The following is a 17,613-nucleotide window of genomic DNA, read 5'->3' as shown; positions in this document are numbered from 1 at the left end:
ACAGAGATGCCACGGGTATCTTATCAGCTTGTGTCTTAGTTTCTTCCACCCAGACTAGGCCTCAACAAGTCACCTGTCATGACAGAAGACTTTGGGACTTGAGCTGGGGTTGAAGCTGTAGGTGCTGGACCCCAGAATGTCCTGCGTCTCCCCTTCTCTGGGATGTGCTGGTCCTTTGGCAGTATTACTTCTTAAGTTGGGTGACAGCCACAGCTCGTATTTGTCGAGCACTGGGGACCTGCCTGGCCCTGTGCAAAGTGCTTTCTCCACTAGAACCTTTCAGGGCTCACTACTAGTGCACTCTCAAGGAACAAATGAATAAAGGAAGGGGTTCACTGAACTAGACTTCGCTGTGTCCTGCGAAATTGGTGGAAACCATAGGGTATATCCAGTCTTCGGGTTATCCCCTGGAGAAACAGACATCTAGTAGAGTCCTTTCATGTGTTTTCTTTTTGCAGCATGGACTTGGGTTGGCAGCAGGGCATGGTGGAAAGAGTGAGGCTTTTGAGTCAACTCCTGGCAGTCTGCTTGCTCACTAGCTGAGGGACCTTGGCCAACTTACATAGTGTCTCTTTGTTTCCTCATTTTGGGAGGAGCAGTGGTTAATTCTCTCTCTCTCTCTCTCTCTCTCTCTCTCTCTCTCTCTCTCTCTCTCTCACACACACACACACCTGGCAAACACCTGGCAATCAGGATGAATGGCATGGCGGCGTGGGTTGGATTCCGTGTATAAGCCCCCACTCCACCTTTCTTTCTCGCAGTTTGAATATAATGTGCCTCTTGCTCTTTGCCTCCCAGGAGAAGGAGAAAGCACACGAAGGAGCAAGACCCATGAGAGCCATCTTTCTGGCTGACGGGAATGTCTTCACCACTGGTTTCAGCCGCATGAGTGAGCGGCAGCTGGCTCTCTGGAATCCGGTATGCCCCTTCCCAGCCTTCCCACTGGCTTATTACACTGAGCTTTCTCTTTCTGAGCAGGTCTTTGGAGGGGGGTAAGTAGATTATAGGATTCTTAGTGTAGTTTTCTGAACTCCTGTCTGCCTTAAATTGGATGTGACATGCTCATCCTCACTAGAGACTTATTGCTAAACGTATTACTAAAATGCATTCTTGACACTCCAAAGTAGTCTGTGTTGGCTGTATTTTTTACAAAGAATGCACGAAGAAACGGTGTTTTGGACTTGGGAACCAAGTTCTGAGCTTTATTTTATAAAGAATATGACCGAATGTTGAAATCAGAATAGTCATGCTTAGGAAAACATTAATAGCATAAGTGAAAAATAAACTGTATATATGGTACAATCTCAGTGTGCGTGTGTGTGTGTAAGGAAGCAGACCAAAATGGCAATTGTTTCTGCCACCCACTGGATTGTGGGATTGTGGGATTGTGGAATATGGGATGATTATTACAGTGTTTCTGTAACTTTAAAGAGCACGTATTTATGTTAAAAAAAAATGTTAAAACATTTTTCATGTTTATTTTTGAGAGAAAGTGTGAGTGGGGGAGGGGCAGAGAAAGAGAGAGAGCGAGACAGACAGACAGACAGAATCCGAAGCAGGCCTCCAAGCTCTGAGCTGTCAGCACAGAGCCCGATGCGGGGCTTGAACCCACAAACCACGAGATCATGACCTGAGCCGAAGTTGGACGCTCAACCTACTGAGCCACCCATGTGCCCCAGAAAAATTTCTTTTAAAACAGAAAATAGTCACAAAAGAGAACTGTCTCATCTTTGTCATGGAATCACAGATGTGTGCGTTGATTAGGTTGTCAAATGGGCACAATTTTCAGTGGGTTGGATACCATTTAGTATCCCTTTGGTATTTACATGTATGAATATTATATATGTGCATCGTTCAGACTTGCATTATTCTAGGAAATGGCTCACTTAATAAAATAATGATTCATCTTGTAAAAATATGGGTGAATATACAAGTATATAGATAGATACAGATCTTTGTATTTTTTTCCCAGAAAAATATGCAGGAACCAATCGCTCTTCATGAAATGGACACTAGCAATGGGGTGTTGCTGCCCTTCTATGACCCTGACACCAGTATCATTTACTTATGTGGAAAGGTAAACAGTCATTTTAATGTTTTATATTCAGTTTAATCTTGTAAGAGGAGAAGTTTATCCTTCAGAGATTTAGTTGCTGGGCAATGCGTTGTATCATATTAATAGTCTAATTTAGATGATTTGTGTATGTGTCTTAAACTAAAATAAGGACGGATGTGTGTCTTGGTGTGTTTTAGGTCTTGAGCCTAGACCCTTTGAGCCTGTCATTTGCGTGGTGATAGCACACCATGTTTAGGACTCCTGAGTACGCATCCCTGAGGACAGCAGGGATGGGGCTCGGGTGTTGGGGTGAACACTGGCAGGAATGTCTTCGCTTGGGGACTCTAGTGAGAGAAAGAGGACACCCCGGTGTCTCTTCACCTCTGGTGCTGTGTGGTTGAGGATTTTAGATCCTCTCTAATGGTATCAGGAACAAGTAGCCAGTTTGCCGCATCTGATGCTGAAGTCCATTGGGTAGCCCTAGAGTGGCATTTAGGTGTTTATTTCCACGTGCCATGGACCTGTAAAGAGAATAGCGCTTTTTGGATAGGAGCTTTTAAAGGCCTCAGAGACTCTCCAGGGGGTTCTTGTTCCTGGAGTTCAGCTTCAGGGCCCTGGGCTTGAAAGTATGTGGCCCGACTAAAGTGTCAGGAGGTGACAGTTGTTATAGGAAGACCCCACACTAAAATCAAAAAGCGTACCTCCTGCCTTATGATGTCCACCTAACTACAGTGTTTGCTAGCTTTATTATTATTATTATTATTATTTTTTTTTTAGTGGGCAGTAACCTTAATGTTCCTTAGTCTTCTGTAGATTCAATTTTTCTTAGACTTTCTGTAGCTGAAATAAATGAATTAACAAAATTGAAGCTGTTGCTGTATTTCCCCCAAACCTGTGTAGATAGCCCCTTGCTGAGTAAAGCCAGACATGTTTCGGTTCTCATAGTTGACTGAGCGCTGCTTCACATTGTCCTCCATCAGCTGCTTCAAACCCGGGATCTTGTCTGTTTCCTTGAGAGTCATTTTCAGATGTTCACAGCTGCCATAGACTGCATCAAAACCAGTAACGGGAGCGATTACCCAGATGTTAGCAACGCTAGGTGGAAAGTTATTTTCAGTACACAGGAAAGTCTGTGTTTAGCTTGTTTACCATCACTTTAGATATTTACGTTATCGAAACAAGTGGAAATCATGAGAACCGAGACACTTGGAAGGGCACGATCGCATATACACACACGTTTCCCCTCCAGCAGGCAGCATTGCCTTTGCCGCTCAAGGTGGCGTAACTGTGGGACAGCTAGTTCTGCTTAGAGACACTGGCGTACGCTTCCGACCTCCAAAACCACCTGACCTTTCTAAGAAAAATTATCCTGGAATTTGATACATTGCAACAAGACAACGCTGTCTTCTGAAGTTAAGGAATACTCATGTTTTAGTGAGTTTCTTCATTATGAATGAAGAATTATTATGAACTGTGAATTAATTATTAATTAAGGATGATTAAAAACTCTTTGTTCTTAACATTTCATTCTTCTACAAATCTTACTTTTTATTATTGCTTGACTATCCGGGGTTGGCGCCCTCAGGTCTGCAAAGGACACCGTTCTGTGCCAGTCTTCGCCCTCTCCGTGGTCCCCCTAGACTTTGTCTTTTGAAGTTGAATTGCGATGCAGTTGCTGGGCCGGAGGCGTTCACATTTTTGCCCTGACTGACTTGGCGTCCGGGCTCAGTGGAGAGCCTCCAGTAGGAGGCGGAGGAGACCATTTAAAAGACATGCTAGCATTTGATGAGTGAGGGCTTTGCCAGGAAGGGCACCCATCAGATCCTCTCCCTCTGGAGAGGAAGCGAAGGTTGGCCACTGAGGCCAAGTCCCAGTCAGTGCTGGGTTGACAGGGGAGAGAGACACCACCTCATCCAGCTGCTTCAGGTAACGTTCAATGCGAAGTTTTCTCTGATTTCTTGTAGGGTGACAGCAGTATCCGCTATTTTGAGATCACAGATGAATCCCCGTATGTCCACTACCTCAACACATTCAGCAGCAAGGAGCCTCAGAGAGGGATGGGCTACATGCCCAAGAGGGGACTTGACGTTAACAAATGTGAGATCGCCAGGTAAAGAGCCGGTACCGGAAGATACGCAGGTTGTTTGTGCCCCGCGTGTTACACCAGAGCGATACAGCTGCCGGTAATGCCCTAGGGCCACAGTCTCGTCTCCCCTCCGTTGCACTGCGGAATTGGTTTCTCATTTCCTGTCCACACTGAGAAACAGAGTTTTAGAGCAGGAAAGAACTTGCAAAATCATGTCATGGAACCGTGCTTCAGACTGTGTGGCCCGAAGCACCAGTGACGTGGCTCAGCCAAGGCGCACTGCACACGTACTGACCTAGCGAAGCCTCCATCTCTCGTCTTCAGGCCGAGGCTGTGGCCAGTGTCCGCTAGGAGGCAAGCGGGGGCGAGCCTGCCCCTGAGATGGACCGAATAGATGGTTTTCCTGCCCGCCGTGGGGACAAACATGTTCCAAACTGGATCGTGGACCTCACGGACCCTAGATTAGAGAAGGCAGAGACCAGTAGCTGGGTGTTGGGTTAGCTCGATTTAGGAAATGCAACTATGTTATAGAATTGCTGCCTGTCTATACTACTAGGGATTTTAAAAAAATTTTGTGTTGCATAATGCCAGTGGTCTTCCCAAAGGGTAGGCTTTTTTCTCCTCCTAGTCAACAGGAGATACTCTGTGAGACTCACGAATGACTGGCCATTTAAAAACTTTTTTCTTAAGCTTTATTTATTTATTTTGGATAGAGAGGGGTAGGGGGAGATAGAAAGCCAACGCACGGGAGCAGGGGAGGGGCAGAGAGAGAGGGAGACAGAGAATCCCAAGCAGGCTCCGTGCTGTCAGCACAGAACCTGACGCAGGGCTCGAACCCACAAACCGTGAGATCATGCCCCGAGCCGAAACCGAGTCGGACGCTCAACCGACTGAGCCACCCGGGTGCCCCATGAATAACTGGCCGTTTTGAGCAACAGGATGACTAGCGCCACGCTATTGGGCCGGTGACCGTACCGCACATTTGTACCACACTACATTTCTATGGACATCTGCCTACCTCTGTTGTTTTGGTCATACAGTTAAATAATGAGCACATCTTTTAAGTTAATTACTCTAAGTTTCATTTTTAAATATACTTAATTCTCTGTAGCTGGAGTAGTGAAAGAAAGATAATTCAAAATTATAGTTTAAACCAAACTCATCAAAATGTGGTTCAAAATAGATTGAATCCAAACTTGAGAGTGCTTCTGGTACTTGGGAAAGCATTTATTTTACTGTCATCTAAAAGTCAAAAACCTGTAAGCATAATCATTCAGGATACCTCCTACTTATTAAATGTTTACTGAGCATTCATTAATACATTGAGTACTTGAGCTGGACATCAAACCCAGGCCAGTTTGGTTGGTTTTTGTTTTTGTTTTTGTTTTTGTTTTTTACCACTCTGCTGACTGCAGAGGTTTCGTGCTTTATGTTCCTAGTCTTTCCACATTTTGGATAATTTCAAATTTTTCTTGAGTGTCAAATATGATGCGGTTTGCATAGATGCCAAAATTGTAATCCTAGGATTATCTTCTTTTCCTTTTTTTTTTTTTAAATTTTGTTTTTAACGTTTATTCATCTTTGAGAGAGAGAGAGACAGAACATGAGTGGGGGAGGGATAGAGACAGGGAGACACAGAATCCGAAGCAGGCTCCAGGCTCCAAGCTGTCAGCACAGAGCCTGACGTGGGGCTTGAACTTACGAACTGCGAGATCATGACCTGAGCCGAAGTCATACGCTCAACCAACTGAGCCACCCAGGCGCCTATCTTCTTTTCCTTTTTAAAAATCCTATTTTTGCCAACAAATGTTCAGCCACTTCTAGTTGGCAGAAGACCTGGCATCCAAATCGTGGATGCTAATCTCATGTCAGGTGTTTGTTCTCTCCTGTCTGTTGACTTGGTCATTGTTCCAGAAGAGAATCATCGGCGGTGGTGGCGTTTCCACCACGGCTGCTCAGCCCTGAAGATGGGGGTTTGACTGTCCCAGCAGCATAGACCTCAACTCCTGGTTCCTGTTTCTAGTCCACCATTTCCTAGCATAGCTCCTCTTGGCTTCTGTTTTCTCATCTGGAAAACGGGAACACAGATTGTACCTGCTCCCCAGGGTGGATCGGTCGCGGTGCTAGGCAGAGCATGTCGTATCCCATACAGGAGAGTAATTGTTATGAAGCCTGTGACTTGGCCTCTTATTTCACTTAATACAACTTTGCCTTTATTTCCCCCTTGAAGATTCTTCAAACTTCATGAGAGAAAGTGTGAGCCTATTATCATGACGGTTCCAAGGAAAGTAAGTGCCCAGTTTCTTAGGCAAATTTGTGTTTCAAAGACTTTCACATGTCAGGTCTTTCTTCTTCTTTAACCGAGGGTTTTCCCAAACTGTCTCTTGTAGTCGGACCTTTTCCAGGATGACCTGTATCCTGACACAGCAGGGCCCGAAGCGGCGCTGGAGGCAGAGGAGTGGTTTGAGGGGAAGAATGCAGATCCAGTCCTCATCTCCTTAAAGCATGGATACATTCCTGGCAAAAACCGGGATCTCAAAGTGGTCAAGAAGAACATTCTGGATAGCAAGCCCACTGCAAATAAGAAGTGTGACCTGATCAACATCCCCAAGAAAACCCCGGACACAGCCAGTGTGGTAAGGACCCCCTGAGGTTGAGGGGTGCGGTGCGCTTGGCTGGCTCAGGGCTTTCTTTCAGTGAATGAAAACATGACTATTTCTAAGAACCTCCTTGGCCACATAACATTTTTGAGTTTGGCTCCATTAGCTATTTTTGGGGTTTTTGTTTTCGTTTTTTTGTAATGACCAGGAGAGAAGTCAGTCTATGACCATTTTTAAGAGAGTGCACAGGAGCTGCTTGGGTGTTTTCGTAAGTGTGTCTCCCCAGACCGTTCACGTCCATCTTTGATTGGGGTGGAAATGAAGCAAGAGAGCGTGGGGCCACAGATGCCGAGAAGAGGGGGTCCTGGGAGGGGAAGAGAGTGGTGCGAGGTCCAGATGTTGCTGAGTGTTCCAGAGACACAGGCGTGTGGCGACGAGTGCAACTTAGCGAAGATGATCTTGGACCTCTTGGCAAGAACCATCTGAGTGGAGCGGTGGGAGCCGAAGCCTGACATCGGGGGCCCGCACGGCCACTGGGGATGCTGCTGCCGGGAGAGCAGGGTCTAGCCAGGGAGGAGGCGGCAAGGGAACTTGGCGGGCGTGGAACAGGATCCCAGGGGCCAGAGGGAGGTCGGTGAACTGTCAGTGAGAAGGTATAAGTGGAACGAAGAGGCCAAGCGCCCGGAGGAGCTGGCACTTTGGCCATAACTAGGGAAGCCACGTCAGATGCCGTGGACTGCAGGGTTTCCAACAGGGTCCATTCCACGTGGGAGAGGCTGAGGCCTCTTTAGAAGAGTTAGCAAGCAGGGCAAGGGCTTTAGCTCCTAAGAAGGGCCCTCCCCGGGTGATGGCAGGGGCTCGGCAGCCTCCAGAAGGTCACATAGACATTACTCCTGATGGTATCGCACCGGGTGGCCAGGCTGTGGCGCAGCCGTGAAGGGACCGGTCCCTTCCCACAGTTTCTGTCCTTGAGACTGAGTCCGGGTAAGTGCACGGGCATGAGGAGCAGCGCTGCGGGACTGTGGCTCTGCTGTGGGGCGGCAGGTGGGCTGACCAGCAGCCGGGACTCTCCTATGGCCCAACTTGGTGGCGGTGCCTGGCCACATCCAAAGGGGAAAATGAGACTGCGCAACCTATACATTCTCAACTGTGGTGAACTTCGTTGAGTGCATTTTAGTCAACCTCTTACCCTCTCCCCCCTTTTTGGTTTTCTTAGCAAAATGAAGCCAAGCTGGATGAGATTTTAAAAGAGATCAAATCTATAAAAGATACAATCTGCAATCAAGACGAGCGCATTTCCAAGTTAGAACAGCAGATGGCGAAGATCGCCGCCTGAAGGTCCACCCCCCACCCCCAAAATGGGAGCAGGAACTCTTCGTGGTAGCCGGTTGTGGGCGTGGTCCCAGGGAGGGCGGAAGGGAGGCACTGCCATTTGGGGACCTTCCGTGTCAGCGGCCCGTGTCAACCAGCCACGGGCCGCATTCCAGTCAGAACTCAATTCGTCTCCCAAATTTGCAGAAACAAAATGTGATTTAAAAGCTGAGCTTTTTATCAGAAAGCTTTTTTGATGTTTTAAGTGTTACGTGACTTGTCGAACTTTTAAAAGACAAAAGTGCTACTTTTAAAATCCCAGATATTCTGAATTTTAGAAAACCGACCAATTCTGATTCAGTGTTGTGCCCAAGTACCTTTTTTCTTTTTTTTTTTATAAACAGGGACCAATGCCACATTGCTTTTTATATTTCTTTTTTTTTTTTTTAACGTTGCCAAAACCAAAAGTAGCTCCCCCGCCCGCCGCCCTTGTATTTTGCTACTTTGCAGTATTTGTGTGTGGTTTTTTTTTTTTCCTCCTTAATTTGAAAGGGACAGCACTGTGTATGTTTATAAACTAAATGAAGATAAGATATTATTTTGTATACACGTTCATCCGAGAACAATCAGAGCAGTAGCCTCATGGTGCTGGCTCGTTTGCAGCACAAAACCCGGTCATCCTCATGACTGTACAGAAGGAAGACTTGAAAAATCACGTGGGTTCACGTCACCACCCCTCTCCTTTCACGGAGTCTTCTGATCAAAAAAGCTCCTATTGTATCGTCTCTTTTCTTTCCTTTCTCTTTTCTAGAAACTGGGTGGTTGTACCAGAATGGAATTTCAGTTCTTGGTTATCCTGTGCTTCAGATGATTATAATCTAACCTAAACTAGCGTGTGTTTCCGCAGTTTTGTTATACACGTAGAATCTATTGCATTGATCACTTTAAACGTCATAGTTCAGGTTTCGGTCAGTACTTGACAAGGGTGCCCGGGACAGGAGGCCACAGAAGCCACTGTGGAGTGCTCCTTCTTGCCCATTTCGGCAGCCTGTCTTGCTCCTGAGTGCGCTAGGGGACTGTAGGCCGAGCGAACCTGCAGGGGGGAGTGTGCCCCCACGGGACCCTCTGCTCTCCCAGCACATCGCATGCCGACCCTGTGCTGTGCTGGAGGCAGAAATGGCTCTCTCTGCACCCCAGAGCCCCTGCCCTCCCCTCTGTGTCACAGATGCAGCCACCTCTCTCAGGGCTCCCCCAGACAGTCCTTCTGTCTTTCCTGCCTCGGCCCTCTCCACAGTCAGCTGAGATGAAGGCCAGAGGGTGCTATTGACTATTGAGACAGAACAGTCTAGAATGAAGCGAGACCAGGAGCACGGGCCTCTGCTGTAGCTTTAATGTGTACGAACTTGTCCCTTCGCGCCCTCCACACAGACCGGCCTGCTCTGCCCCTCCAGCTCACACAGAGGCTGTGTCGAAGCGCAGAGGTTCCCCCGGATTCAGGCGCCAGCCACTGAGCTCTGAATACCTGTTCCATTCCTAGGTTAGCTAGAACTTCTCCATTTCCACGTTCTCATTTTGCATGCTTGAGGAACAAGATTTAAAGAATCTCTGGGAAAGACTGAGTGTCCGTGGTCGAACATGAAACGTGGAGTGCCATTGGGACCGCCCGGGGGCTCTTGCGCATGCTCCCGCCGGTGTGGGGACGAACTGGCTGGGAGCGTCTGTAACAGGGAACCAGGATGGAGGCGGAGTGTGGCGACACTGGGTTGGAACGCGCGGTCGAGCTGGGGCTAATGTCTGCGTAGGAAAGGTACCGTGTTTTTACCCAGAATTGGGATCGCTGTCTCCACAGTTTCAGGGCATCTGAATGTTTGGTGTGGTTTTGTGTGTGTATGTGTGTGTGTTTAATATTGGAGTGGATAATGAGATGTAAAGAAAACAATAATTACAGTGACTTCTATTCAAACCTGTACATGTTTCTTTATCGACGTAATCTGCTGAGGACCTTCATTTTTTAAATTGAGAAGTGTTTTAAGGTTCTGACAAATTAAACGAAATTGTTGATAGTGGTGGAACACCATAGGGAACGTGGTTCAAAGAGAAGACAGAGGGCAAGGAGAAATTACCCTGATTTTAGTGATTTTAGCTTATGACTTATTTAATGAACGAATGCCCAGCCAGGCTCAGAGTCGGTGCCTGAAGCTTTGTGGATTATTTTTCCTGTTTTGTCTTTTTTTTTTTTTCTCCTCCTTCTTTTCAAAGCCGTGCTATCCCAGAGGAAAACCAGTGAGTTGCTCCTAGATCGGCTCTTATAGAGCGGCCATAGTATTCTGTCAAAACACTTGCTTCCATTTTCAAAGATAAAAAAATCATTGATTACAAAACGGTGTCCGTGTTTATTTCGCACCTTCGGCTGTCTTTGGGGCAGCGCACAGCTCCTCTGACTCCGTGGAACTGGCCGGGCGACCGTCTCCTCTCTGAGGGTGAGTACAGGGGAAGTGTGGGTGAGCCACTCAGCGCCGGCAAAGCGGGGACGTCGAGTGGGGTAGAGCGGAGAGCGTGCTGCCTGCCAGACCCCCACGGGCCTGCGTGTTTGAATCCTGCCTCCGGCCTTTACCGGAGGGGGGATCTGGGGCAGATCTCCTAATCTCAAGGCATCCCTTTTCCTGCTCTGAAGGAGGGACGCAGGCTTCCGCGTGGTTTGGAAGGGAGCTACCTGGGCCCGGCCACACGGAGAGCCCTCGCCGAGTGGCTGCCGCTTTCGCTGTTTCCCTGGCGGCGCTTTTGGAAGCGTGCTCTTCGGTGGAGTACAGTCCTCTCGGCTTAGCTGTGACTTTTATTCCAGTGGGAGGTTTTCAGGGTCCTTTGAATCTCGTGGCCTTTGGCAGCTTCCCTTTTTACACCAGGATATCGTCTCAGGACATTTCAGTGATTTTAGCAGAGTTTCCCACTGTTTGGGTTTTCCAGAGGTTTGTAAACATGAATAATTGGCGTGAAGATGCCCCCCCCCCCGCCCCCAATACATTCTCCTAAAGTTGCTGCGGTCGGTGAGAACAGCAGCCAGGTTCGTGGTCAGCTCGTGTGGCTGCAGGAAGCAGCGACGACAGATGCTGTCTGTGCCCCTTGGTGCCCACGGTCAGGGGGCAGACGCGTGCTGGGAGGTGTTTACGACCGACGTTCTCTCGTTTTGGCTGCCTTGCCTCTTGGTCAGAGACCTAAAGGTTACCGTGTCCGCCCCAGACGTCCAGCCAGGCCCCATCAAGGGAGAACTTCCGTATTTTGAAAGGCTACTTCCCTTGCTGGTCTCGGCCTTGTGTGTCCAGAAAAGCTTTTTCTTGGCTGTTAAGAATCTGTTAACTCTAAGTGGCCCTTCTCTTCTGCTAGCACATTAGAACGTCCCGAAGCCGTCACTGGACTCGACCGTGAGTCGTGGCCACGGACACTCACATTTTCCTGCAAGACTGAAGGGGGCATTTGCACATTGGTGCAACCTTTCCGGAGGGCAGTGTGACAAGGTCCGTCTGGAGTCTTGAATGTCCTTACCTTTTGGCCCAGGGTCTTCACCTCTGGGAATTGTGCCCCAAGGAAACTGGTAGAAGAACTCTTCAGGAACGAGAAGAGGGAAGATTAGTCTAGCAGGGTTGGTTAACTTTAACCGCCCAGGACCGATTGCTCTCCACAAGCCCTCTTGAGGCCGTACGCATATACAGTGTGTATTTACATGTAGAATAAACCCAAGTTTTCTTGTTTCTATGTGGAGGTACCAGTGGTGGGTAGTTTTGACTTAGATTTTCCTGAGTTTTCTATCTCACACAAATGTCTTTACTCCCAGACAAAAGTCATTAAAAGTAGGGGTGCCTGGGTGGCCAATTGATTAAGTGTCCGACTTCAGCTCAGGTCATGATCTTGCTGTTCGTGAGTTTGAGCCCCACGTCGGGCTCTGTGCTGATGGGTCAGAGCCTGGAGCCTGTTCCGGATTCTGTGTCTCCCCCCCAACTCTCTGCCCCTCCCCAACTCATGCTCAGTCTCTCCCTCTCAAAAATAAACATTAAAAAAAAAAAACATTTAAGGGGTGCCTGGCTGGCTCAGTCGGTAAAGTGTCCGGCTTTGGCTCAGGTCATGATCTCACGGTTCGTGGGTTCGAGCCCCACGTCGGGCTCTGCGCTGACAGCTCAGAGCCTGGAACCAGCTTTGGATTGTGTCTCCTCCTCTCTCTGCCCCTCCCCTGCTCGCACTCTGTCTCTTGTGTCAAAAATAAACATTAAGACATAAAAAACAAGTTATTAAAATTAATGTATGGGCTGCCGGGGTGGCTCAGTCAGTTAAGTGTCCGGCTCTTGACTTCGGCTCAGGTCATGATCTCATGATTTGTGAGATCGAGCCCCACCCCCACCCTGTCAGCTCTGTGCTGACCTCGCAGAGCCTTCTTGGGATTCTCTCTCTCCCTTGCTGTCTGCCCTTCCCCCACTTGGACGCACGCGCGCTCTCTCTCTCTCTCTCTCTCTCTCTCTCAAAATAAACTTAAAATTTTTTTAATGTATGAGTGATGAATTTGTAATCCGTGGAAACAGGGATCCTAAACATCCTAAATCAACAGGGGCAGGGGGTGGGGCAGGAAATGATGGCGTGCCATGACCAGTTCTGGAGGCAGGGACTCCTCAGAGCCACCCGACGATACCAGTGTATATTCCTGATAGAGTCAGTAGTTAAACGGAAGGAAACTTTATTTTCAAGTTCAGAAGAAAAAATAAGCCCTTTTCCACCCAGACTTCTGTCTGGGGGAAAACGTTTTAAATCACAAAGGAAAAGATAACGTTGGCTCTGTTAAAGTGAAATTACATAAGACTTCAATATGTCAAAAAAAAAATGAAGGTCATGGAACCTGGGAAATATATTTTCAACCAGTAAGATATGAAGTATATTTCCATCTAATGCATCTAATATATTTCGTGTAATGTGCTTGATCTCAGATCCAGCCGCTGTCTCTGTTTGCGAAGGGGGTGATCTGTGCTGATGCGCCCGTAGCATTCCCTCCTGGCCCCTGGGAATTGAGTCTGTCAGCAACAGGGGTGGAAGGACAGACAGTGCTAGGAGTCACTAGGCATAGTGAGCTTTGTTCCCCCAGTTGCAAGTTTCTGGAAAAGGTGGGACAGAGACGAAGGGACAGACTGCTCCAGATCCAGTGGTCCTCGAGGGTCAGGTGGCCGCTAAGTTGGTTAGGTCGGTGGAAATGTGGAGGAAGGTGAGCTTAGACAAGCTGCTGAAATCTTTGCAATTCAGTGTAGTTTTCCTTTATTGTGTGGAAACGCAGCCAGGTAAGACAACTGATTTTAAGAGCCAGGGCTAGTACACGGGGAGTGGGGGGTGGGGGCGTAGTGTTGGATGAGGAACACCGCTCCGGTGACTGGAAAGTTCGAATCCACTGCAGCTTGCTCGACTCGGGAGCTTGGGAAGGAAGATCTCTTCTGTTACCAAAACCACTAGGTGCCTCGTTTTTTGTTTTAAATGGAGAGGCTTCCTCACACGGGTCTCAGAGACTGAATATTTTTGGAAAGGATGACGTGGGGGTCTGCAGCAGCGCTGGAGAGAAATGATTCAGACAGAAGCCCAGTGGGCGGCTGCCGGTGTTGGGAACGCTCCAGGTTGGGGGTCCAGCAGTCATCAGTGTCGCAGAGGCTCACGTGGTGCCTGTGCTGTGAGCTGCCGGCTGGTTCAGGTGATGCCGATAGATCACAGTGGCAAGGGGACCCTGCACAGGACGCCTGGGGGCCCTGAGGGGCTGCAGAAGCTGAGAGGGTGGGTTTCCAGACTTGCTGAGCCTCACTTCCCCTGGGGGCCCCCTCTGGTCCCCGGCAGCAGGCCCCGCCTTCCTCACAGACCTGCTGTCTTCTCATTACTTCCAAACCGCGCCCTCCCCTCCCCCGCCCCCGCCGCCAACTAGACGTGGTTCTGTTTGTCTTGACATTCACTGGGCGAATACTTACTTTTCCAGTGAGGGTGTAAAGGTCCAGAGGAAATTGTAGTTGAGCAAATGACCAAGTGGTCCAGCTGTTCGGTGTTCGGACCGCAGCTCGGTGCCCTGAGGGTCAAGACCTCAACCATCAGTATTTCAGCAACAAAATCCAAGCTTTTGGGCTATGCGGAGATAGGTCTGAGAACTGGGAAGTTGCCCCATAAATAACAGGAAGTTGTTGCAGGTTCATTTCCGCGCCTAGATGATACTTGGGTCACAGAAGATAGAAAAGGCACCTCACGGTTAAGAAACTGCCGGGCTGCTTCTGGCCACGCTCAACTACACGCGTCCCCCAAGACAGTAAAGTGAGTTCTTGGCACCCTGGCCGCTTTTCACAAGGGGCACTGGATTAAAGTGCCATAGAAAATGGCAAGGTGGAGGATCCCATGTAGGCATCTGTGCACCTGCCAGAAACTTCCCGTTGTAGAGAGACCAGACCATTGTAGGAAGAGCCTCGTAACTGGTTCCTCTAACACCACCCACCTGTTCCCTTTTTTGTTTCCAGAGTGATGTTTTCTAAAACAGAATCTGTCGAGATCTCTGAGGGGGACACAAGTGGTTCCCCTTGTCTCTAGGACGAAGTCATGCTCTTCAGCCTCGTCTATGAGAGCTCCCTTGACTTGCCCCCTGCCTCCCACCCCACCTGATTCCTGTCTCCTCTCGTATCCCACACACGTTCCGCCAGCTACTCGTGTTGGCTGTAGCTTTAGAATACGTCCATATTCCAGCTGCTTCTCACACTGCCACCGTTAACCCGCTAGTCCATGGCCCTGTCATCCCTAATGTGGACCGAGCTTCTGCGTTAGGGTTCTCGAGAGAGAGCCAATAGGATGTGTACATATACAGAAAGAAAAAGGTTCGTTTATAAGGAACTGGCTCACAGTTTTGAAGGCTGACGAGTCCCAAGGTCTCCTGTCAGCAAACTGGAGACCCAAGAGGCCTGATATTTCCATTTGAGTCCAAAGGCAACAAAAAATCATTGCTCAAAGGTAGTCGGGCAAGGGGATCTCCCTTACTCTCCTTGTCTGGTCTATCCAGGCCTTCACCTGATTGGGTGATGCCCACCCACACGGTGGAGGGCAGTCTCTGCTTTCCTCAATCTGGAGATTCACATGTTAGTATCTGGAAACCCCTTACAGATACACCCAGAATATTTGACCAAATAATCTAGGTACCCCCATTGGCCCAGTAAAATGAACATAAACTGTCAGAGCTTCTAAACCAAGCTTCCTGTTCCCTGCTTTAATAAGTCTGTCTTCCACACCGTGGCCAGAATAACCTTTTAAGGTATTAGGCAGATGAGGACAAAGTAAGGTCCACAGACCAAATCCAACCCTCTGAAAGTTTCTGTGATAGCCCACAAGGGAAAAATAGTCTTTACATTTTTAAATGATTGGGGGGGGGGGGACTTTAAAAAAGAATAGTGACAAGTAAAAGGCATATGAAACTCAAGTTGTAATGTCCATAAAGTTCATGGGAACACAGCCGCGCCCATTTGTTTAAGCCACAGTTAACGGCTGCTTTTGCCTTACATGCTCGGAATTTAGTTGCAACCAGAGACTGGCTACAAACCCTAAAATGTTTACCATCCGCCCCACTAAGAAAAAGCTTGCTGATCCCTGTATTTATGGAGTCAAAACCCTCCATGGCGTCTCCTCTCGGAACAAAAGCTGAGATTCCCACATTTGGCTGGCCCCGTCGCCTCCCCGACCTCCTCTGATGATGTCCCCTGGTTTTCAGGAGACCCCCTGCCTTTGAGCTTCCCACATACTGCTCTCTCCAGACCACCCATCCTCCCCCCACCCCAGTGTCTGCAAGGCTCACCACTGCTCTCCCTCCCCTGCCCCCCTCCCCATAACACCTTATTTCCACGAAGACCTAGCACCTTTGGTGGAGACTCGGATCGGATCCGATCAGATCAGATCGTCTCCCCTGAAGCGAATGTAAACTCCCCCAGGACAGGAACACCTTTCATTCACTGTTATCCCTGGAATCTGGCATATTGTATTAAGAAATATTTGCTCAATAAATGAATGAAACTAGGGACACGATCTGGGGTGGGGGCATCTATTGGACTGTCCACATGGCAGTACTTTGCTTCCAGGATATGACCCTCCCCTGAGCACCGCTGACCCCTGGCTGGGCCAAAGCACCCCCCACCCCCACCCCCCCCCTCGCCGCCGCCGCCTTTGGAGCCACCTCCAGCGGTGCCAAATCCACGTTTCCCTTCACAGAGGCCTGGGATTTGGGGATGTGAGGGAGCAAGCAGGCAGAGCAGGTGTGTGGTGATGGAGAAGGGGCTTCTGGGTCCCTTGAGTTCCCTAAATCCACGCATAAGGTCCAGCTACGTTTCTAACCTTAAGTGCCACCAGCTATCCCAGGAATCCTATTGCCATTGAAGCCAGTTAGGAGTTTGCACCCAAGACTCCTTCCTCGTGGCGGTTTTTCTCCATCATCAGAGCCCCGTGAGGTCTGAGTCCGGAGTTCTCCATCACTGTACCTCCCTGCCCCGTGCTTGGGGTGGGTGCTGGAGGCATTGATCCCTTCAGCGACTACTGTTGGAAAAAATGCCTGAGTTTGGAGCACATTTCTAGGCTTGATTACCCTCTGGCCTTCCGGGTCTGGGAACAGCCCCTGCGCCGACCACCCTCTGGCACCAAAGCTGACCCACTGAACCCTGGGGAACCCCTGTTCTTCGTCTCTCTGGAGGAACAGCTTCACTCTGCAGCCTTTCATCCCGGAGCTGCCCAGAGTGACAGCCAGAATCCAGGGCTCCCCAAGGGTCTGCCGCCGTTTGAGAAGGGGAATTGCATCCCAGCTGCGGTGGGCCCCCAAGTGGCCATTTCCCTTTTAGATGATTCAAATCGGCAAATCACAGCTGTGAGCCCTCCCTTCAATCAAAGAGGATGTGTGTGTTGGGGAAGGGGGGGGGTGGGCAGGTAGTTGAGGGTGGCCCCTCCCCCGCCCCCGCCCCCGCCTTTCCTTAGAGCAGCTCTGTGCTCTCTGAGATCTTTACTCTCATTTGAACAAAGGATCCCATGACGGGTAATTTCCCGGTGCTGCCCAGAGAGGTCAGGCCACACAGCCAGCTGGATGCTTCAGTAGGAAGTTGCAGGTTTTGTGGTCTGGTCTGGCCAACCTGGGCTCAAATCCGCCCGGGGCCCCTCCCTGAGCCTCAGCTTCCTAGGAGGCAGAATGGCCACTTTAGAAGGCAGGCATGATTCTAGGGGAGCTGCGGCCCCACCTTGCCCACGGTTTTCCCCATTTTCAGGGAAATGGGCATCTTTGGGGGACGGAGGGTGCCCACGGTGAGTTCCCAGCAAATTCCAAATGGCTTTTCGGATCTCGGCTATACCTGTCAGGTACAGTCCGTGCCCATCCATGAAATTTCAGGATTCCACGAGTGTTTAATTTTTTTTTTTTCCCTCATTTTCCTCGCTAGCTGAGCGCATAGTTGACCAGCCTACGCCTGGCAAATACCAGGTCGAAGCTAAGCGTTGCTGGCTTTGGTCACCTGCAGCTCCCTCTGTGTCTCTAGAACTTAACCGTC

The 17,613-nt window shown here is 49.2% G+C and overlaps 1 protein-coding gene across 3 annotated transcripts in view; it reads left to right on the top strand.

Moving 5' to 3' along the window:
• CORO1C (coronin 1C) overlaps window positions 1-10,434 on the top strand; it is an 89,530-nt gene extending 79,096 nt beyond the window's left edge. For all 3 annotated transcript variants that reach the window (XM_042909554.1, XM_042909555.1, XM_042909556.1), the window contains exons 6-11: window positions 799-918; window positions 1,973-2,077; window positions 4,021-4,166; window positions 6,373-6,430; window positions 6,533-6,778; window positions 7,959-10,434. In XM_042909554.1, coding sequence (XP_042765488.1) covers window positions 799-918; window positions 1,973-2,077; window positions 4,021-4,166; window positions 6,373-6,430; window positions 6,533-6,778; window positions 7,959-8,078 — 795 coding nt within the window. In that variant the 3' untranslated portion in view covers window positions 8,079-10,434. The remainder of the gene's footprint in view (window positions 1-798; window positions 919-1,972; window positions 2,078-4,020; window positions 4,167-6,372; window positions 6,431-6,532; window positions 6,779-7,958) is intronic.
• Window positions 10,435-17,613: the final 7,179 nt, after the last annotated feature.

Source organism: Panthera leo, chromosome D3 (assembly GCF_018350215.1).
Source record: "Panthera leo isolate Ple1 chromosome D3, P.leo_Ple1_pat1.1, whole genome shotgun sequence".
NCBI lineage: Eukaryota > Metazoa > Chordata > Mammalia > Carnivora > Felidae > Panthera > Panthera leo.
This window is presented reverse-complemented; position numbering and strand designations above follow the sequence as displayed.